This window comes from Macaca thibetana, chromosome 19 (assembly GCF_024542745.1).
Source record: "Macaca thibetana thibetana isolate TM-01 chromosome 19, ASM2454274v1, whole genome shotgun sequence".
Lineage (NCBI taxonomy): Eukaryota > Metazoa > Chordata > Mammalia > Primates > Cercopithecidae > Macaca > Macaca thibetana.
The window spans coordinates 11,640,055-11,661,762 of NC_065596.1; the positions used below are offsets into that span (position 1 = coordinate 11,640,055).

The window sequence follows — 21,708 nt, forward strand, 5'->3', positions numbered from 1 at the left end:
GTGAGATATTGTCTGGGGAAAAAAGAAAAAAAAAAAAAAAGGAAGGAAGGAAAAAAAAAAAAAAAAAACCCAAGAAAGAAAAAGGGGAAGATCCACTGGAGCACAAATGCTTCTTAAGAGAACAAAGATCATGGCAGGGCACGGTGGCTCACTCCTGTAATCCTGGCACTTTCGGGGGCCAAGGCGGTTGGATCACGAGGTCAGGAGTTCGAGACAGCCTAGTCAACATGGAAAAACCCCGTCTCTACTAAAAATACAAAAATTAGCCGGGCGTGGTGGTGGGCGCATGAAATCCCAGCTACTCGGGAGGCTGAGGCAGGAGAATCGCTTTAATCAGGAAGGCGGACGTTACAGTGAACCGAGATTGTGCCATTGCACTCCAGCCTAGAGGACAAGAGTGAAACTCCATCTCAAAAAAAAAGAAGAAGAAGAATAACAAAGGTCACAAGAGTTGGACCCAGGTCGTAGGGCTGGAAATAAAATCAAACTTGTGCCTGATCCAGAAACCGAGGCAGGAGTTGGGTCGAACAGAAGTGCATGGGCTGGGATTAGCTACCACTAAAAGGAACGGTGACCAGGCTCCAAGAGACGCTGGAGCGCCTGGCCCGTCGTGGGCGTGGTCTGAGCAGACTCGGGGCTGCCTTTTGCCTCTCCAAAACGCAGCGTCGCGTCTCGGGGGAGGAGTCTCTACCCTCGTGATGTCCCCGCCCGGGTTCCCAGGCAAGTTTAGGGAAATAAAAGGTGCCAGGTGCCAGTCCTGGCCTCTGTTGCAACCCATCACCCCGCAGCCCCGACACAGATTCCTGGATCTCAGCCCCATAGCAGCGATGATCCCGCTGCTGCTGGCCGCGCTGCTGTGCGTCCCCGCCGGGGCCCTGACCTGCTACGGGGACTCTGGGCAGCCTGTAGACTGGTGAGTGTGCAGCGGGGGCCTACCATCGCCCCGGGATCCGGCGGGGGTCACTCGACCGGGATGGCTGCCTCCTCGGGGAACCCTGGGGTGCTTTCTCTTCCCTCTCCCCTATTTCTGTGCATTCTCCGACCTCCAGGTTCGTGGTCTACAAGCTGCCAGCTCTTAGAGGGTCCGGGGAGGCGGCGCAGAGAGGGCTGCAGTACAAGTATCTGGACGAGAGCTCCGGAGGCTGGCGGGACGGCAGGGGACTCATCGACAGCCCGGAGGGGGCCGTGGGCCGAAGCCTACAGCCGCTGTACCGGAGCAACAGCAGCCAGGTGAAGGGGGCCCGGGGCCAAGTAAGGGTGAAACTCTAGGGCCGCCCTGCCTGGGAGGAATTTCACGTTGTCTCCGTTTATTCGCCACCAGCTCGCCTTCCTGCTCTACAATGACCAACCGCCTCAAGCCAGCAAGGCTCACAACTCTTCCAAACGTGGGCACACGAAGGGTGAGGACTGGATTGGGGGTTGGGGAGAGACTTGGGTCCCTATACATTTTTCCAGGCTAACCCCTGACTGCATTGGGTGGCTGGGGAGATCCGCACTGTCAGACCCTGGGCATCTATTCCCTCCAGCATTTTTTTTTCTTTGTTTTTTTTTAAGACGGAGGGAGTTCACTCTGTCACCCAAGCTGGAGTGCAGTGGCACAATCTTGGCTCACTGCAATCTCTGCCTCTGGGGTTCAAGCAATTCTCCTGTCTCAGCCTCCCAAGTAGCTGGGATTAAAGGTGCCCGCTGTCACACCAGGCTAATTTTTGTATTTTTGGTACAGACGAGGTTTCATCATGTTGACCAGGTTGGTCTTGAACTCCTGTGATCTACATCAAGTGATCTACCCACCTTGGCCTCCCAAAGTGCTGGGATTACAGGAATGAGCCACCCTGCCCAGCCAAGTTCCTATACATTTTTCCAAACTCACCCCTGATCTCCATAGCCGGGTGGGAGATCTCCCCTATCAGACCTTAGTCATCTTTTTCCCCCATTTTATTTTCTTTGAGACAAGGTCTCACCTAGAGTCACCCAGGCTGGAGTGCAGTATCACAGCTCACTGCAGCCTTGACCTCCCAGGGCTCAGGTGATCCTCCTACCTCAGCCTCCCAAGTACCAGGCCTGTCGGTACCCACCACCACGCCTGGCTTTTTTTTTTTTTTTTGCGACACTCTCTATCTCCCAGGCTGGAGTTTGGTGGTGCAATCTCAGCCCACTGCAATCTCCGTCTCCCCAATTCAAGTGATTCTTCTGCCTCAGCCTCTGGAGTAGCTGAGATTACAGATGTGCCCTACCACGCCCGGCTAATTTTTGTATTTTTTAGTAGAGACGGGGTTTCACCAGGTTGGCCAGGCTGGTCTCGGACTCCTGACCTCAGGTGATTCACCTGCCTCGGCCTCCCAAAGTGCTGGGATTACAGGTGTGAGCCACCACGCCTGGCCTACTTTTTGTATTTTTTGTAGAGTGGAGTTTCGCCATGTTGCCCAGGCTAGTCTCGAAGTTCTGGTTCAAGCAATCCACCCACCTTCACCTTTTAATGTGCTGCGATTGCCGGCATGAGCCACCACAACTGACCTGTTTCCCTACCTTATATTAATCTTGGCGTTATTCTGGACTATAGGAGTTTAGGCCTGCAAAAACTAAGCTCAGCTGTGGTTCTAACACTGCTGGCACCCTCTCTAAGTCCCGCTGCAAACTGAGGGTGTTCCTGGTTGCAGATGACCTTGCTGGGAGGCCTGGAGCAATACCCTCTAATTGCCTTTGTTTTGTTTTTGAGAAGGAGTTTCGCTTTTGTTGCCCAGGCTGGAGGGCAGTGGTGTGATCTCAGCTCACTGCAACCTCCGCCTCCTGGGTTCAAGCGATTCTCCTGCATCAGCCTCCCAAGTAGCTGGGATTACAGGCATGTGCCACCACGCCCAGTTAATGTTGTATTTTTAGTAAAGATGAGGTTTCTCCATGTTGACCAGGCTGGTCTTGAACCCCTGACCTCAGGTGATCTACCCGCCTCAGCTTCCCAAAGTGCTGGGACTGCAGGCATGAGACACTGTGTGAGGCCTGCCTTCTTTTTTAAAATTTTTATTTATTTATTTATTTACTTACTTACTTGTTTTTGAGACGAAATCTTGCTCTGTGGCCCAGGGTGGAGTGTAGTGGCGGATCTCAGCTCACCGCAACCTCCGCCTCCCAGGTTCAAGCGATTCTCCTGCCTCAGCCTCCTGAGTAGCTGGGATGACAGGCATCCACCACCACGCCCAGCTAATTTTTGTATTTTTAGTAGAGATGGGGTTTCGCCATGCTGGCCAGGCTGATTCCTTTTCTTTTTTTTTTTTTTGAGACGGAGTCTCGCTCTGTCGCCCAGGCTGGAGTGCAGTGGCCGGATCTCAGCTCACTGCAAGCTCCGCCTTCCGGGTTTACGCCATTCTCCTGCCTCAGCCTCCCGAGTAGCTGGGACTACAGGCGCCCGCCACCTCGCCCGGCTAGTTTGTTGTATTTTTTAGTAGAGACGGGGTTTCACCGTGTTAGCCAGGATGGTCTTGATCTCCTGACCTTGTGATCCGCCCGTCTCAGCTTCCCAAAGTGCTGGGATTACAGGCTTGAGCCACCGCGCCCTGCCGGCCAGGCTGATTTCTAACTCCGACCTCAGGTGATCCGTCCGCCTTGGTCTCCCAAAGTGCTGGGATTACAGGCATGAGCCACCGTGCCCGACCTCCTCTAATGCCTTCTTTTGGTCCAGGTGTCCTGCTCCTCGACCACGACGGAGGCTTCTGGCTGGTCCACAGCGTACCTGACTTCCCTCCACTGGCCTCCTCTGCTGCATACAGGTGGCCTCATAGCGCCTGTACCTACGGGCAGACCCTGCTCTGTGTGTCTTTTCCCTTCACTCAGTTCTCGAAGATTGGTGAGTGGAGTCAGGGACACAGGATGAGTCCTGGGTTTACCGACCAGAACCTAGAATGATCTTGCATTTCCTCCTCCCCTTGTCCTCCAGGCAAGCAGCTGACCTACACCTACCCCCAGGTTTATGACCACCAGCTGGAAGGGATCTTCGCCCAGGAATTCCCCGACTTGGAGAATGTGATCCAGGGCTACCACGTTAGCCAAGAACCCTGGAACAGCAGCGTCACACTCACATCCCAGGCCGGGGCTGTTTTCCAGAGCTTTGCCAAGTTTAGCAAATTTGGAGATGGTGAGTCTGAAGGTTGAGGGTGGAGAGCTCCTTCTCTGCAGAAGGGGTGACTGGTGCGGCCATGGCTGAGTTCGAGTCAGGGGTAGAGACCGGGTCTGATTGGGAGCTATAATCACATAAGCAGTGAATAGACCTGGGTTCAAACCCTGGGTTCTAGCTGTGTGATGTATAATTTCACCTGAGCCTCAGTCTACTCATCTGAAAAATGGGGATACTGACATCTACTTAAAAAATTGTTATGAATGAAGTGGTACATATAAGGCATTTGGGCACCAGAGGTGGTGCCTCACTCCTGTAATCCGTTACTTGGGAGGCTGAGGCAGGAGGGTCATTTGAAGACAGGAGTTCAAGACAAGCCTGGGCAACATAGCAAGACCCCATCTCTACAAAATTAAAAATTAGCCAGGCAACTTGGAAGGCTGAGGCAGGAGGATAAATTGAGCCCAGAGTTTCAGGCTACAGTGAGCTATGACGACTCCACTGCACTCCAGCCTGGGTGACAGAGCAAGACCCTGTCTTTATTTAAAAATAAATAAATAAATAGGCTGGATGTGGTGGCTCACGTCTGTAATCCCAGCACTTTGGGAGGCTGAGGCAGGCGGATCACAAGGTCAGTAGATCAAGACCATCCTGGCTAACACGGTGAAACCCCATCTGTACTAAAAGTACAAAAATTAGCCGGGCATGGTAGCAGGCGCCTGCAGTCCAAGTTACCTGGGAGACTGAGGCAGGAGAATGGCATGAACCTGGGAGGCGGAGCTTGCAGTGAGCAGAGATCATGCCACTGACCTCCAGCCTGGGCGACAGAGCGAGACTGTGTCTCAAAAATAAATAAATAAATAAATAAAAATAAATAAATAGGCCAGGCACAGTGGCTCACACCTGTAATCCCAGTCTAGGCAGGAGGATCACTTGAGCTCAGGAGTTTGAGACTAGCCCGGGTAACATAGTGGGACCCCATCTCTATAAGAAAAATTTTAGGCCGGGCGCGGTGGCTCAAGCCTGTAATCCCAGTACTTTGGGAGGCCGAGGCGGGTGGATCACGAAGTCAGGAGATCGAGACCATCCTGGCTAACATGGTGAAACCCCGTCTCTACTAAAAATACAAAAAACTAGCCGGGCGTGGTGGCGGGCGCCTGTAGTCCCAGCTACTCGGAGGCTGAGGCAGGAGAATGGCGTAAACCCGGGAGGCGGAGCTTGCAGTGAGCCGAGATCGGGCCACTGCACTCCAGCCTGGGTGACACAGCAAGACTCCGTCTCAAAAAAAAAAAAAAAAAAAAAAAAAGAAAAATTTTAATTAGTGGGGCATGGTGGCACACGTGTAGTCCCTACTACTCAGCAGGCTGAGATGAAAGAATAGCGCCCAGGAGGTCGAGGCTGCAAGGGAGTCGTGATCCTGCCACTGCACTCCAGCCAGGGTGTCAGAATGAGACCTGGTCTCAAAATAAATAATTAATTAATCAAAAACACTTAGGGCTGGACGCAGTGGCTCGCCTATAATCCCAACATTTTGGGAGACCGAGGCAGGTGGATGACTTGAGCCCAGGAGTTCAAGACCAGTCTGGCCAACATGGTGAAACTCCATCTCTACTAAAAATACAAAAATTAGCTGGGCGTGGTGGCAGGCGCTGGCAGATTACAAGGTCAGGAGTTTGAGAGCAGCCTGGCCGACATGGTGAAATCCTATCTCTACTAAAAATACAAAAATTAGCCAGGTGTGGTGGTGGGCACCTGTAATCCCAGCTACTCGGGAGGCTGAGGCAGGAGAATCGCTTGAATCCAGGAGGCAGAGGTTGCAGTGAGCCAAGATTGCACCACTGCACTCCAGCCTAGGTGACAGAGTGAGACTCCATCTCAAAAAAAAAAATCTGGGAAGGGCAGTTAATATTAATGTCATCATTCCCAGGGCTGGGAATTGACAATGGAGCTCAGAAATATGGAAACTATGGCAGGGCTCGGTGACACATGCCTGTAGTCCCAACACTTTGGGAGACCCAGGTGGGCAGATTGCTTGAGATCAGGTGTTTGAGACCAGCCTGGCCAACATGGTGAAACCCCTGTCTCTTTATTAAAAAATTAACCGGGTGTGGTTGTGCATTCCTGTAGTCCCAACTACTCAGGAGGCTGAGGCAGGAGAATCACTTAAACCTGGGAGGCAGGGGTTGCAATGAGCCTAGATTGCACCAATGCACTCTAGCCTGGGTGACAGAGCAAGACTCCACGTCAAAAAAAAAAACCAAAAAAAGATATATGGAAACTGAGCTGAGAGAGGGGAAGTGGCCTAGGGACTCCCTAGCAGTGGCCCTGACCTTACCTGTGCCCTCTCTCCATCCTTTGCAGACCTGTACTCTGGCTGGTTGGCGGCAGCCCTTGGTACCAACCTGCAGGTCCAGTTCTGGCACAAAACTGTAGGCGTCCTGCCCTCTAACTGCTCGGATATCTGGCAGGTTCTGAATGTGAACCAGATAGCTTTCCCTGGACCGGGTGGCCCAAGCTTCAACAGCACAGAGGACCACTCCAAATGGTGCGTGTCCCCAAAAGGGCCCTGGACATGCGTGGGTGACATGAATCGGAACCAGGGAGAGGAGCAACGGGGTGGGGGCACGCTGTGTGCCCAGCTGCCAGCCCTCTGGAAGGCCTTCCAGCCGCTAGTGAAGAACTACCAGCCCTGTAATGGCATGGCCAGGAAGCCCAGCAGACATTATAAGATCTAACCCTCACGGCCAGGTGCAGTGGCTCACGTATGTAATCCCAGCACTTTGGGAAGCCAAGAAGGGAGGATCACTTGAACTCAGGAATTTGAGACCAGCCTGGGCAACATAGTGAGACTGCAGCTCTACTAGAACTTAAAAAAAAGTTAGTCCGGCATGGTGATAAACGCCTGTAGTCCCAGCTACTGAAGCCAGAGGAACGATTGAACCAGGGAGATCATGGTCACAGTGAACTATGATTACTCCAACCTCGGTCACATAGCAAGACCCTGTTTCAAAAAAAAAAAAAAAAAAAAAAAAAAGGTAGGGGGGTGGGCGCAGTGGTTCACATCTGTAACTCCAGCATTTTGGGAGGCTGAGATGGGTGGATCACTTGAGGTCAGGAGTTCAAGACCAGCCTGGCCAACATGGTGAAACTCCATATCCATTAAAAATATTTAAAAATTTTAGCCGGGCGAGGTGGCGGGCGCCTGTAGTCCCAGCTACTTGGGAGGCTGAGGCAGGAGAATGGCGTGAACCCGGGAGGCGGAGCTTGCAGTGAGCTGAGATCCGGCCACTGCACTCCAGCCTGGGCGACAGAGCCAGACTCCGTCTCAAAAAAAAAAAAAAAAAAAAAAAAAAAAAAAAAAAATTTAAAAATTAGCCAGGCATGGTGGCATGTGTCTGTGGTCCCAGCTACTTGGGAGGCTGAGGCAGGAGAATTGCTTGAACCCAGGAGGCAGAGGTTGCCATGAACTGAGATAACGCCACGGCACTTCAGCCTGGGTGACAGAATGAGACTCCATCTCAAAAAAAAAAAAAAAAAAGGAAAAGAAAATATAAGGGCTCAGGAACCAGTTTGGACTTGATTTTGAATCCCAGTTCATCCCCTTCCTAGCTGTATTACCTTGATTGTGTGCCTTAACTGCTCTGTGACACAGTCTGTCTGCAAAATGGAAACATAATACCTGCCATCAGGATTGTTGAGGAGTAAATAAATGGAAATTGGTGGACGAGCCTGTTAACCTTTTCTTCAGGTGGACGCTGGGACACAAGAGCATCGCAGCATCAATTCTCCCCCTAAAGGTTTGGGGACAGTTGGTGCAGAGGTGAGACCAGAAGTGGGACCACAGGAGGTGTCTATCCAAAATTCCTTCCACTCTCCATGGTAACCAGAACTGGAGTCCCACCTCCCAAAAAGCACCTGGGCACGGGGTGGGGTCGTGTGATGATGTTTCGCCTTGCCTGGAGTGAGCCCCAGAAAACTCACGCAGCACGGACGCACTTTATTTATATGTGTACATATGTATACAGGAGGCTGTACAGCGAAGGGCCAACGCCCACCTTAGCTATGGTCCCGGGGGTGCGGGACTGGACACTCCTTTTTTGGTCAGGCCTGCTGGGGGCAGAGCTTCAGCAGGGCACCGGGAGGTCAGCCCCACTTCAGGCTTGGTGCCCGAGCCCAAGAGGGAAGACGGTAGGGCTGGGGTTGCTGCACTGCTGGGTGCACTGCACTTCGCCTGGGCTAGGGAGGGTGTCTGGGGCTCCGGGGAGAGCTTTGGGGAGGCAGGCTTGGAGCGAGGCCCGCTCAGCGTGGTGCGCTCCTCCACCACTTCCAACACCCAGCGCTCCCGGCCCCTGGGGGCCTCGGGCACGGAAGGCGCCAGGGGTGCGGTTTCCTGCAACCCCTTGGAGTCCGCGCCCAGAGGCTGAGGCGCCACAGCCTTAGCCCCAGGCCGCGCAGGCTCTACTACAATGGGTACCAGGGGCGTGCCCGCCTCGCCAGAGCTGCTGCGCCGGCCCGTCTCGTGTTCCTGCACCGGGCTCAGCGCCGCCTTGGCTACAGCCCTGGCCATCCCGCCAGGGCCATCCTCCGTCTGCACGCTCTGATGCCGCGTGCAGCCGACATCCCGCTCCAGGGTCCGGCCCCCGGGGGTCGTCGCGCGGGGCGGGGTGCACGCCTCGGCGCCCCCCGGGGATTCCTTCTCCTTGCTCGATGCTTGTGGCCTGGAGGCACCCTCGGGCAGCAATGGGTCCGCGCCCAGGCTCAAAGGTGACTCCTGTCGGCCCAGGCGGCGGACGGCGACCTGCCGGGGCGCGCCAGGGCCCTCGACTGGGGGCGTCTCGCCGTCGGACTCGGCAAGGCTATGCAGCGCCAGCTCGCCATGGAAGTCCTTGCGGAAATCCGGGTGGCCCACCTCGAGGCTGTGTTTGCGCAGTGCACCCTTCTTGTCCGCGCTCAAGGAGGCTCCCAGCTTCTCGGCCGACTGCACGCGCTTGAGGAGCGGCGAGCGAGGGGGCTCGGCACTCTTGGGGCGCGGGCGCACGACTGGAGGCGATGAGTGCAGTTTGGCCGGGAAGCTCTGCGTAGTGTGCGAGCTGCCCACTGTGTGGCCCGGCAGTGGCGGCGGTGACGCCTGCGTGGGGGACGGCGTGTGTGCCAGCGGCGACAGAGGGATGTTGCCGGCCGACTTGCATCGCGCAGAGCGGTACTGGCGGTGGAGCTTTGGCGACAGTCCGTGCAGCGTGCTGGGCCGAATGTGGTGCGACGCGGACGACGCAGGCGAGTTAGGCGTGCTTGAGGCTGGGGAGCTGCTCTGGGATGAGGCGCCTGCAGGTGACAGGAGGTGAAGCGAGTGAATACAGCCCGAGCACCAGCCAGGCCACCCTGCGCACCAGCCCGAGCACCAGCCAGGTCCCGGCGCAGGTGCAAGAGGTAATACCTAGGTAGGCGGAGTCAGGCGTGGAGCGGTAGCTGTGCGTGGGCGAGCGTGCCGGCAGCCCGTGCGTAGGCGAGCCCGGGAGACTATCGCTGGATGACAGCGAGCGGTTCAGCGACGACAGCGAGCGGCTAGTATGCAGCAAGTTCGACTGCTTCGTGATCTTCCGGAAGAGGGAGCTGCGCTTCTTGCTGCGGGACAGGGAGGGTGCCAAGTGTCTTTGACCTGGAAGCCGGAGCTCAGGGCTCCTCCCACTTCACGGTCTCACCACTGTAACCTCCCACCCCTTCTGGCCCTTCCCTCTCCAGATACAACCCACCTATCAAGACAAAGAACTTCCTTTAGCTCAGTGCTGCTTGGCTCCTCCCACTTCAGTCCCCACCCCCGCTTTGGCCACTCCTAGTCCAACCTAGAAACAAGCATCCAAACAAAACCAACCTATTCTGCCCCGCCCACCTCTCTAGCTCCTCCCTCTTCCGCTATAACCCACCTATCAAGATAGAACGTCCTTTAGCTCCTCCTACTTCAGGCCCCGCCCAACTTTAGGCCACTCCCAATCCTGGCTACAAACACTCATCCAAACTGGTCCGATCTCGGCTCACTGCAAGCTCCACCTCCCGGGTTCACGCCATTCTCCTGCCTCAGCCTCCCGAGTAGCTGGGACTACAGGCGCCCGCCACCACGACCGGCTAATTTTTTTGTATTTTTAGTAGAGACGGGATTTCACCGTGTTAGCCAGGATGGTCTCGATCTCCTGACCTCATGATCCGCCCGCCTCGGCCTCCCAAAGTGCTGGGATTACAGGCGTGAGCCACCGCGCCCGGCCTTAATTTTTGTATTTTTAGTAGAGACAGGGTTTCATCATATTGGCCAGACTGGTCTCGAACTCTTGATCCCCAGATCTGCCCATCTCGGCCTCCCAAAGTGCTGAGATTACAAGTGTGAGCTACCGCGTCCAGCCCGCAGCCCCTCTTAATTGTTTGTCCTCTTCTCTTTGCTTGTTGGTCACTTGTTCCCGCCACCTTTCCCGTGCTCTTCCCTTCTCCATCCTCACCTGTGCCCCTCCCGCCTGAGTTCCACCTACTGCTCAAAGATTAAGCTGTTTACAGCTGTGCCCACCTCTCCTGGCCCTCCTTGGCGGAGGGTCGTTTGTTCCTCCGAGCCATTTTGGCCTTGTAGCTGCTGCGCCTTGCGGGACCAATGCGGATAGAGGTATTTTCGAAGGGCGTTGTGGTCACTGCTACCTTGTTGCCACTCTGGGGGAAGAATGGGGGAAAATACTCTGCTAGGGGTTGCTCAGGCCTCCCCTACCCTCTGCCCAGGGTGCTTCCTTCCCTGCACTCACCTTAAGGATTAGCTCCACGACCTCAGGATGCACCATGCCATGCACAGGCTCCCCATTCACGTGGGTGATGAGGTCCCCAGCACAGAGTCCTGCCTCCTGGGCTGGGCCTCCTTCCTCCACGTGCTGGGGAAAGAGCACCCCACAGGGGCAGGGTTAGTGGGACTGGTAACAAGGAAAGCTCCTAAACTTATATGCAGTACACTTAGTTCTCCATGCACTAGAATCCTGATAACACCTTGAGAAATAACAACTATTCCTACCCATTTTTTTTTTTTTTTTTTTTAGACGGAGTTTCACTCTGTCACCCAGGCTGGAGCACAGTGGCGTTATCTTGGCTCACTGCAACACCCGCCTCCCAGGTTCAAGCGATTCTCCTGCCTCAGCCTCCCAAGTAGCTGGGATTATAGGCATGCGCCACTACCTCCAGCTAATTATTTTTTTATTTTTATTTTTTGAGACGGAGTCTCTTGCTCTGTCACCCAGGCTGGAGTGCAATGGCACGATCTCGGCTCACTGCAATCTCTGCCTCCTGGGTTCAAGTGATTCTCCTATCTCAGCCTCCTGAGTAGCTGGGATTATAGGCACCTGCCACCACACCCGGCTAGTTTTTGTGGGTTTTTTTTGTTTTTTGGTGTTTTTTTTTTTTTTTTTTTTTTTGTATTTTTAGTAGAGATGGGGTTTCACCATGTTGGTCAGGCTGGTCTCGAACTCCTGACCTCGTGATCTGCCCGCCTCAGCCTCCCAGAGTGCTAGAATTACAGGCATGAGCCACTGCGCCTGGCCAATTTTTGTATTTTTAATAGAGACGGGGTTTCACCATGTTGGCCAGGCTGGTCTCGAACTCCTGACCTCCAGCGATCTGACCACCTCAGCCTCCCAAAGTGCTGGGATTACAGGCCTGAGCCACTGCGCCTGGACTATTCTCCCCATTTTGCAGATGAAGAAACAGACTCGGCCAGGTGCTGTGGCTCATGCCTGTAATCCTAGCACTTTGGGAGGCCGAGGTGGGCGGATCACGAGGTCAAGAGATCGAGACCATCCTAGCCAACATGGTGAAACCCCGTCTCTACTAAAAATACAAAAATTAGCTGGGCGTGGTGGCACGTGGCTATCTGTAGTCCCAGCTACTCGGAAGATTGAGGCAGGAGAATGGCTTGAACCCAGGAGGTGGAGGTTGCAGTGAGCCAAGATTGTGCCACTGCACTCTAGCCTGGCGGCAGAGCAAGACTCCGCCTAAAATAAAAAAGAAAAATAAAAATAAACAGGTTCAGAGAGGGAAGAGGGATAGAGGGTCACAGAGGTGTCTCACCCAGGCTAACTGGTTTGAGCTGGAGGGGCCTTTCCCCCCCCAGCCTCCACTCTGTGATAGAGACTCCACCCATGAGTACTCACCCAGACAATGTGGTGGACACTATAGACATCCGAGTCACCCATGTAGACACGGATGGCACGCAGTGTGAAGCCATACTTCTTGCCTGAGCGCTGGATGGTTATGGGGGAGCGGAGCCCACTGACAGCTGGTGAGTAGTCCCGGCTGGGTGAGGAGTCCCGTGAGGATGGGTTGGAGGACAGAGATCGTGGAGACATGGGACTAGCAAGGGGTGAGCTTCCATGTGGGTCCACTACAGACATACAACCGTGGTCAGAAATCAGAACCAAGAAGACACACATCTCCCTGTATCTGCTCCTCCCTCCTCCCAAGTGTAAGTGGCAGAGCAGCCTCTCATTGGTCCAGCCTGGAGCCAATCACGGTGGACAGGGAATATGCAGCATTTTCATTGGTCTGTCCTGCCTCAAATGGCGGGGGGGGCAGGGGCCCAGCGTTACCTGCAGGAATCATGACAGATAAGGCAGTGGCTGAGGCTGACTTGATGACTTTGCCCCCAGTTCGAGAAGGCCTCTTCTCTACTGCCGCGTCCCCTGACATCTGCTGGTGCCGCGCCCGGCGCAGAACCAGGTCATTGGTAGCCCTTGGGCCTGATGCATCCCCATCCTTCGAGGGTGGGCAGAGGTCACCTGGGCGTGGGCGGTCAGCTGCAACAGAAAGCAGGTGTGTTAGGAATCAGTCCAAGGCCGGGGATTTCCCACATGCTGTTTCCCTGCCTGGAATGCTCTTCCCACTTTTTACCCCTGATGTATGGTGAGTTTCATCTGAGCAGGTAACCTGCATCCCGCACTGCTGCTCATATAGAGACATAGTCTGTATAAGACTGTATCACTGACTGACCATGGCATTGGGGTGTTTCTAATGTTAAGAATCTCAAATAGGGCTGGGCACGGTGGCTCACGCCTGTAACCCCAGCACTTTGGTAGGCCAAGGAATGCAGATAACTTGAGGTCAGGAGTTCGCGACCAGCCTGGCCAACATGATGAAACCCCGTCTCTACTAAAAATACAAAAATTAGCCGGAGGTGGCGTCACGCGCCTGTAATCCCAGCTACTTGGGAGGCTAAGATGCGAGAATCACTTGAACTTAGGAGGTGGAGGTTGCAGTGAGCCGAGATCACGCCATTGCACTCCAGCCTGGGTGAGGGAGTGAGACTCTGTCTCAAAAAAAAAAAAAAATCCTAAATTAGAATGTGAATAGTACGTGAAGTCTTTCACAAACAGCAACAGGCTCATGGGATGCTCACTATATGACTAGTAGGACATTGGGGAAGGTAGCACGATAGGGCACTCACTGGCCTCGGAGTCCCCGGCGCTGGAGGTGCCTTCCCCTTGAGTCTCCTCTTTGGCGGCCCGTGCATCCAGGGAGCCCGGGGGGTCGGAGCTGGGCCGGGGAGGCCTGCGCAGCCGGGCCTCATCTTCGTCCTCTTGGGGTGCGCTGAAGCGGCTGGGCTCCAGCAGCGCGGAGAAACGGCGACGGGCGCCCAACGGTGGACTGGCCTCTCCCTCCAGGAAAGTGGCCTCGGACGCGGAGAATCGCTTGCTGCACGGAGGGGGCGTGGTCAGGGAAGACACGCCCCCTTCAACCCCGCCCCCAAACTCCGCCGTTACCCTGCTCACATCTCCGGAGAGCCCCCTCTCCAGGTCTTCTCACGCAGGGTCAGGCCGCCCAGCCCCTCCCGCTTGCCGGCCACCTTCTCCTCGGGGCCCTTGGTGCTCGGCTCCCGCTTGCTACTCCCTGCAGCCGCTACTGGGGTCTTGGGCTCGTGCTGTGACAGCTGCTCCATGCTGCTATACACCTGTAGGTGGTGGTGGGAGGCAAGTCCAGCCCGGATTCCACCTTGACTCCAGAGCTAATCATCTTCCTGGCAGTGGATCCCCGCAAAGCGCACTCCACCCTCCGAGGCCTGGCTCCGACCAATTGTGCATGGTCCGCCAACCTACAATTCTTCAGTTCAGGCCCCACCCCACAAACTTAGGCCCTGCGTTTTATTCTACACTCTGTCCCTAGAATGCCCTGACCAGTCTGCTCTCTACACACCCCATCTTCCCAGCAACCCCCTTAATTTATGTCTCCTTCACCCAGGCTAGACCTTGCACCCCTCTGCAAGTTGTTTCTCAAAGCAAAACCTATGGCTTCTCTGCCTGTTATCAATAAATAAATAAATAAATAAATAAATAAATAAAAGCACCCTTGTTGGGCTTACCCCGCCTTTGCTGCTGGCCTCATTCCCACGTCCTGACCCCGCCCCGCCCAGACCTAGCCCCGCCCCACCGTGGCCTCAATCTGCACAACTGTCCTGATTCCTGTTAGATTCCACTCAATGCCAAAGGCCCGTCCCATAGACTCCCGAAACTGCCTGTCGCGTGGTCTTACCACTTTCCGGACTCCCACCCCATCAATAACTTCCCGCTCCTGAAACCTTGGGCACCAGGGAAACTGTTTCTCACTGTCTCTCCAAGTCCCATCCCTCCCGAGGTCTCGCCCTGTCCCACACTCAGCCTTGGCCCACCTTGCTGAAGCGCGGAGAGCAGGAAGAGAACTGGCGGATTTCCACGGGCTCCTCCTCCGTCGTGTCATCCTCGTCATAGGAGTTCACATGGTGATACCTGTCTGAGCGGGCTGGGGAGCGGGTATGGGCTGTGACTGCGGGTACGTGTTTCCTCCTCATATCACATCCCCGCAGGAGCCCAGTCCTGGTTCAAGCCCGGTTTACAAGTCTTCAGGTCAGGCCACGTCCGTGCCTCATTAGTGTATTTAATTTAGTCTCCGCTCCCAGGCTAGGTCCTTGCCCCATTCTCAGTGGCACCGTCTAGCCCCGCCTCCAAAGATGCCACGCCCCCAGATTCCACCTACAGTGCTCTGCACCCTGGCCTCACCCCAGGCCATTCTGAGCGCTAGTACCTCTCTCTAGCTCAGTTACAGGCCCAAGCTCACAACTCACCCCAGTCCACGCCCCACACCCACCCCAATCTCAGGTTCTTACCTACATTTCAGCCTGAGCCCCATCCCATGTCAGCCCCGCCCCATTGGCCCCGCCCCTGATAAAGTCCGCCCCCGCCAAAATACCACCTTTGCACCTAGGCATCACATCTAAGTACTTAGCCGGGCCCTATCCCAGGCTTTACTTACCCCAGGGTCCCTCTTCCCGGATCCCACCCCTCGACCCAGGCCGTGCCTGGTGTCCCAGCTCACTGTCAAAGTAGCTAGTGTCATCTTCCGACTCTAGGTGGGGGATGAACTCGGCCTTCTGCCTCAGCAGCCCTGTCCAGTCCAGGTCTCGAAAGAAACTGTGCTGCTTCACCTCAAAAGCGCCACCTGGGAGGGAAGGAATTCCAGCCACAGCTGATGGCCAACCCAGCAGCCAAGCCCCGCCCCCCATGTCTTCCGCCCCGGGGCCACAGCACAGGCTGGGCCTGGGGTTTTGGAATCCTGCTCTCCATCAGTGGACCCTCAGCTCCTCTGCATGGCAGACTTACCTGCCCCAAGCCTGACCAGAGGGTTGGTCTGCAGGAGGCTGGATATGAGGAGTTGGGCCTCTGTGGGTAGGGCTTCATCCCCCTCGGGCCACAGGATGTCATCTGCAAAACAAAACGGAGTTTAGGGGCGTTTTTGTTGTTGTTGTTGTTGTTTGGAGACAGGATCTCACTGTGTCACCCAGCTGAAGTGCAGTAGCACGATCATGGCTCACTGCAGCCTTGACCTCCTGGGTACAAGCAATCCTCTGGGGGGTGGCTTTGAAGTCCCTGGAACACTGGGCCTGTCCATCTCTTCGTGCACACTACGCCCTGCCCCTGTGCACTGCAAAGCCACGTACCACTGATGACCTGTCCAAATAGCTCCTCTGGCGTGTCTCCGAAGAAGGGCACACAGCCCACCAGGAACTCGTAGAGGATGATCCCCATGGCCCACCAGTCCACTGGCTTGCCGTAGCCTTGACGCAGGATGACCTCGGGCGCGATGTACTCTGGGGTCCCACACACCTGGGGGCAGGCTGTCAGCCCACGCCCTGGCCACAGGAGGGCCCTCGAGGGAGAGCTGTGCCCCCCACCAGGCCCTGGGTTCCCGAGGTCCTGCCGGGTCACTCCACCCGCAGCGACCCCCATGCCCGCACACACACCTGTTTGTCCAGGAACTCCCGGGCGTCCTTCTCGATGTGGCCTTCATATAAGTTGGTGGTAAGGCTCATGAGCCCCATTTTGGAAAGGCCGAAATCTGTGAGCTTGATGTGACCCATGGAGGTGATAAGGAGGCTGTAGGCATAGGCGGGGGTCTCAGGGATGAGGCCTGTCCATTCTGCCTCCTGGCCTCCCAAGGGGCAGAGAGGGAGTAATGGGAAAGGTCAAAGCTCACTTGTCAGGCTTGAGGTCGCGGTGCACGATGCCATAGTTGTGCAAATACTCCAGGGCTAGCACCGTCTCGGCAAAGTACATGCGGGCCATCTCTACCGGCAGCGCTCCGATATTCTTCAGCAGAGTGGCACAGTCGCCGCCTGCAGGCCAGGAAATGGGCCCAGGTAAAGAGAGCATGCACCATAGCACCAACTTCCCATGTTATGTACCCATTTTACAGATAAGGGAAACTGAGGCTCTGAGAGGGGCCTCCCTCTCTCTAGGTCCTCTGCTGGGTTCTTCTCTTTTTTTTTCCTTTTTTTCTTTTTTTTTTTTTGAGATGGATTCTCACTCTTTGTCACCCAGGCTGGAGTTCAGTGGCGCGATCTCGGCTCACTGCAAGCTCCGCCTCCCCAGGTTTTTGCCATTCTCCTGCCTCAGCCTCCCGAGTAGCTGGGACTATAGGCGCCCGCCACCACTCCCGGCTAAATTTTTTGTATTTTTAGTAGAGACGGGGTTTCACCATGTTAGCCAGGATGGTCTCGATCTCCTGACCTCATGATCTGCCTGCCTCAGCCTCCCAAAGTGCTGGGATTACAGGTGTGAGCCACCGCACCCGACCCTCTACTGGGTTCTTCTTGTCCTCTTAGCTGTCCTCCAAAGTTGGTGTCATCAGCTCATCTTATTCACAAAGGGATGGAGACTCAAACAGAGGATGGGTCATGCAGGCAGTTGTTGGAGGAGGTGACATTTAGTTGGGGAAGGAAGGCTGCCCAATTATCAACTGCATCTGGAAGCACAGCCCTCTATCTCATGGTGTCTGAACCTTGGAGCTGGGAGCCTTAGATGCAGATTCTTGGCCTTCACTGGATTTTTTTTTTTTTTTTTTTTTTTTTTTTTTTTTTTTTTGAGACAGGGTCTTAGGGCTTACTCCATTGCCCAGGCTAGAGTGCAGTGGCAAGATCACAGCTCACTGCATCCTCGACCTCCTAGCTCAAGCAATCCTCCTGCTTCAGCCTCCTGAGTAGCTGGGACTACAGATGTGAGCCACCATGCCCAGCTGATTTTTTAAAAATTGCTCAAGGCCGGGTGTGGTAGCTCACGCCTGAAATCCCAGCACTTTGGGAGGCCAAGGCAGGTGGATCACTTGAGGTCAGGAGTTCAAGACCAGCCTGGTCAATATGGTGAAACCCCATCTCTACAAAAAGAATACTAAACTTAGCCTGGTGTGTTGGCAGACAACTGTAATCCCAGCTACTCAGGAGGCTGAGGCAGGAGAATGGCTTGAACCTGGGAGGCAGAGGTTGCAGGGATCCAAGATCGCGCCACTGCAGACCAGCCTGGGTGACAGAGCAAGACTCCGTCTCAAAAAAAAAAAAAAAAAAAAAAAAAAAAAAAAAAAGTTTTTTGTGGAAAGAGTTTCATTGTGTTGCCCAAGCTGGCCTCCAGCTTCTGGGTTCAAAGGATCCTCCTGCCTCAGCTTCCCAAAGTGTTGGCCACTGCACCCGCCCCTCCACCAGATTTACTGTAAATGACGTTGGTATTTCAGTCTCTCAATATCTATTTCCTTTTTTTCTTACAAAGGCTAGATTTCCTTCCAGGTGCAGCAACTGGTCAGTATGTAACCCAACTTGCTCCAGTGACTCAGCCCTTGGAATTTTCACTCTTTTCCCATAAGAATTGCGACACTCGGCCGGGTATGATGGCTCACGCATGTAATCCCAGCACTTTGGGAGGCAGAGGCGGGCGGATCATGAGGTCAGGAGATCGAGACCTTCCTGGCTAACACGGAGAAACCCCGTCTCTACTAAAAATACAAAAAATTAGCCGGGCATGGTGCCAGGTGCCTGTAGTCCCAGCTACTTGGGAGGCTGAGGCAGGAGAATGGCATGAACCCGGGAGGTGGAACTTGCAGTGAGCCGAGATCATGCCACTGCACTCCAGCCTGGGCAACAGAGCGAGACTCTGTCTAAAAAAAAAAAAAAAAAAAAAGAATTGCTACACTCATAGAATGTAAGTTGAGATCTGCTAGACGGCAACCTTGCTAGATAAGGGCTTGTCTAGAAGGAAGCCCACATGTTAGAGTACAGAGCCAAGAGATGGAGAGGTTCCTGATGGAATGGTTTGAGTGCCTAGATCCAGCCATTCCTGAAGGTAATAATTGGTTTTTCAATCACCAATGACCAAGAAAGCTAGTATATTTCTTTCTTTTTTCTGTTGTCTTTTCTGCGAGATTTTGCTGGGTTTCAGAAACTCTCTGAGAGTGGGGCCCAGGAATCTGCATTTGAGCACATTTATTGTGTACTCAGAACTCACCATAGAGATATTGATTCAGCCCCCTTCTCTCCTTCTCCTCTGCAATGAGCCTGGACTACAGAAGTCACCTACCTCCTACTCTCCTGATCCTGCTCTGTCCACAGGAGTTAAATGGATTTTCTTTTCTTAATTTTTTCTTTTTCTTTTCTTTTTTTTTTTTTTTTTGAGTCAGAGTCTGGCTCTGTCACCCAGGCTAGAGTGCAGTGGCTCCATCTTGGCCCCTTGCAACCTCCCCTCACCCACCGCCCCCGAGTTCAAGCAGTTTTTTTTTTTTCCAAGACAGAATCTCTCTCTCGCGCTCAGGCTGGAGTGCAGTGGCGCAATCTCGACTCACCGCAAGCTCCGCCTCCCAGGTTCCCGCCATTCTTCTGCCTCAGCCTCCACAGTAACTGGTACTACAGGTGCCTGCCACCACACCCAGGTAATTTTTTGTATTTTTCGTAGAGACGGGGTTTCACCATGTTAGCCAGGATGGTCTCAATCTCCTGACCTCGTGACCACCCGCCTCGGCCTCCCAAAGTGCTGGGATTACAGGCGTGAGCCACCGCACCCAGCCAAGTGATTCTTGTTCCTCAGCCTCCGGAGTAGCTGGGATGATAGGCATGCACCACCACTCCTGGCTAATTTTTGTAATTTTAGTAGAAATAGGGTTTCATTGGCCGGGCACAGTGGCTCACACCTGTAATCCCAACACTTTGGGAAGCCGAGGCAGGTGCATCACCTGAGGTTGGGAGTTCGAGACCAGCCTGACCAACAATGGAGAAACCCCATCTCTGCTAAAAATACAAAATTAGCGGGGCGTGGTGGTGAATGTCTATAATTCCAGCTACTCAGGAGGCTGAGGCAGGAGAATCGCTTGAACCCTGGAGGTGGAGGTTGCGGTAAGCCAATATCACACCATTGCACTCTAGCCTGGGCAACAAGAGCGAAACTCCATCTCAGAAAAAAAAGAAAAGAGGCCGGGTGCGGTGGCTCACGCCTGTAATCCCAGCACTTTGGAGGCCGAGGCAGGCAGATCACAAGGTTAGGAGATCCAGACCATCCTGGCTAACACGGTGAAACCCCATCTCTACTAAAAATACAAAAAATTAGCCAGGTGTGGTGGCAGGCACCTGTAGTCCCAGCTACTCGGGAGGCTGAGGCAGGAGAATGTCGTGAACCTGGGAGGTGGAGCTTGCAGTGAGTTGAGATGGCACCACTGCATTCCAGCCTGGGGGAGAGTGAGAGACTCTTTCTCAAAAAAAAAAAAAAAGAAAAGAAAAGAAAAAGAAAAAGAAAAACAAACAGGGTTTCACCATGCTGGGTAGGTTGGTGTTGGACTCTTGACCTCAAGCGTTCTGCCCACCTCGACCTCCCAAAGTGCTGGGCTTACAGTCGTAGGCTACCATAATGGCCTCCAAATGGATTTTCTTAAAGCATAAATTTGATCATATCAAATCTACTTAAAACCCTCCATTAGCTGGACATGGTGGTGCCTGCCTGTAATTTCAGTTACTTGGGAGGCTGAGGTGGGAGGATCGCTTGAGCCCGGGAGTTCAAGGCTGCAGTGAGCTGTGATCACACCACTGCACTCCAGCCTGAACAATGCACTAAAAATAAAACAAAACAAGGCTGGGCGTGGTGGCTCACACCTGTAATCCCCGCACTTTGGGATGCCGAGACCAATGGATCATTTGAGGCCAGGAGTTCAAGATCAGCCTGGCCAACATGGTGAAAATCTGTCTCTACTAAAAATATAAAAATTAGCCAGATGTGGTGGCACATGCCTGTAATCCTAGCTACTCAGGAGGCTGAGGCAGGAGAATCGCTTGAACCTGGGAGGCGGAGGTTGCAGTAATCTGAGATCACCCCACTGCACTCTAGCCTGGGTGACAGCGTGAGACGCCATCTCAAAAAAAAAAAAAAGGCGGGCGCGGTGTCTCACACCTGTAATCCCAGCCCTTTGGGAGGCTGAGGCAGACAGATCATGAGGTCTGGAGTTTGAGACCAGCCTGACCAACATGATGAAACCCCATCTCTACTAAAAATACAAAAATTAGGTGGGTGTGATGGCGCGTGCCTGTAGTCCCAGCTACTCAGGAGGCTGAGGCAGGAGAATCGCTTGAATCTGGGAGACGGAGGTTGCAGGGAGGCGGAGGTTGCAGTGAGCCAAGGATGCGCCACTGCACTCCAGCCTGGGCAATAGAACGAGACTCCATCAGGGATGGGAAGGGAAGGAAGGGGAGGGGAGGGGAGGGGAGGGGAGGAGAAGGCCACTGGAGCGTAGTTTTTTGCTTTTTGTTTTTTCCCTTCCCTTCCCTTCCCCTCCCCTCCCCTCCCCTCCTCCAAATCCAAATTGTCACCTAAGAGACTTTGTACTAACAGGTCACTTACCCCATCATAACCTAGGCCTCTGAGAAGCTCCCTGCCTGCCTCCCCATCACCTCCTCCAGCTTCAGGGACCTCATGTCCTCACTATGAAATGTCCTGGCTGGGCGTGATGGCTCATGCCTGTAATCCCAGCAGTTTGGGAGGCCAAGTGGGCTGATCACCTGAGGTCAGGAGTTCAAGACCAGCCTGGCCAACACGGGGAAACCCCCATGTCTACTAAAAATACAAAAATCAGCTGGACATGGTGGTGGCGCACCTGTAGTCCCAGCTACTCAAGAGGCTGAGGCGTGAGAATCGCTTGAGCCTAGGAGATGGAGGTTGCCGTGCACCAAGATCGCGCCATGGCACTCAAGCCTGAGTGAAAGCGCAAGACTCCATAAATAAATAAATAAATAAATAAATAAATAAATAAATAAAATGTCC

The 21,708-nt window shown here is 54.1% G+C and overlaps 2 protein-coding genes across 3 annotated transcripts in view; one reads left to right on the top strand and one right to left on the bottom strand.

The window, feature by feature from the left end:
* The first annotated feature begins 612 nt into the window (after nt 1-612).
* Nucleotides 613-7,283, top strand: DNASE2 (deoxyribonuclease 2, lysosomal). The gene is made up of 6 exons (XM_050770578.1): nt 613-913; nt 1,050-1,230; nt 1,322-1,400; nt 3,674-3,838; nt 3,929-4,126; nt 6,467-7,283. Exons 1-6 carry the CDS (start codon nt 699-701, stop codon nt 6,838-6,840), a joined length of 1,212 nt encoding a protein of 403 aa, XP_050626535.1. The 5' UTR covers nt 613-698; the 3' UTR covers nt 6,841-7,283.
* A 799-nt stretch (nt 7,284-8,082) lies between these two features.
* MAST1 (microtubule associated serine/threonine kinase 1) overlaps nt 8,083-21,708 on the bottom strand; it is a 43,996-nt gene continuing 30,370 nt past the window's right edge. For both annotated transcript variants that reach the window (XM_050770020.1, XM_050770019.1), the window contains 14 exons: nt 16,622-16,760; nt 16,389-16,521; nt 16,086-16,251; nt 15,748-15,849; nt 15,464-15,586; nt 14,781-14,890; nt 13,888-14,066; nt 13,563-13,810; nt 12,709-12,915; nt 12,274-12,503; nt 10,882-11,004; nt 10,656-10,792; nt 9,540-9,727; nt 8,083-9,427 (listed from right to left, as the gene is read on the bottom strand). In XM_050770020.1, the coding sequence (XP_050625977.1) occupies nt 8,166-9,427; nt 9,540-9,727; nt 10,656-10,792; nt 10,882-11,004; nt 12,274-12,503; nt 12,709-12,915; nt 13,563-13,810; nt 13,888-14,066; nt 14,781-14,890; nt 15,464-15,586; nt 15,748-15,849; nt 16,086-16,251; nt 16,389-16,521; nt 16,622-16,760 (3,347 nt within the window). In that variant the 3' untranslated portion in view covers nt 8,083-8,165. The remainder of the gene's footprint in view (nt 9,428-9,539; nt 9,728-10,655; nt 10,793-10,881; nt 11,005-12,273; nt 12,504-12,708; nt 12,916-13,562; nt 13,811-13,887; nt 14,067-14,780; nt 14,891-15,463; nt 15,587-15,747; nt 15,850-16,085; nt 16,252-16,388; nt 16,522-16,621; nt 16,761-21,708) is intronic.

Bases quoted from the DNA above. Each gene is read 5' to 3' on its own strand.
- DNASE2 (XM_050770578.1), top strand. From the start codon at position 699: ATGTCCCCGCCCGGGTTCCCAGGCAAGTTTAGGGAAATAAAAGGTGCC. The intron at 3,839-3,928 runs GTGAGTGGAGTC...CTTGTCCTCCAG, and splicing joins CACTCAGTTCTCGAAGATTG to GCAAGCAGCTGACCTACACC. The intron at 4,127-6,466 runs GTGAGTCTGAAG...CATCCTTTGCAG, and splicing joins GTTTAGCAAATTTGGAGATG to ACCTGTACTCTGGCTGGTTG.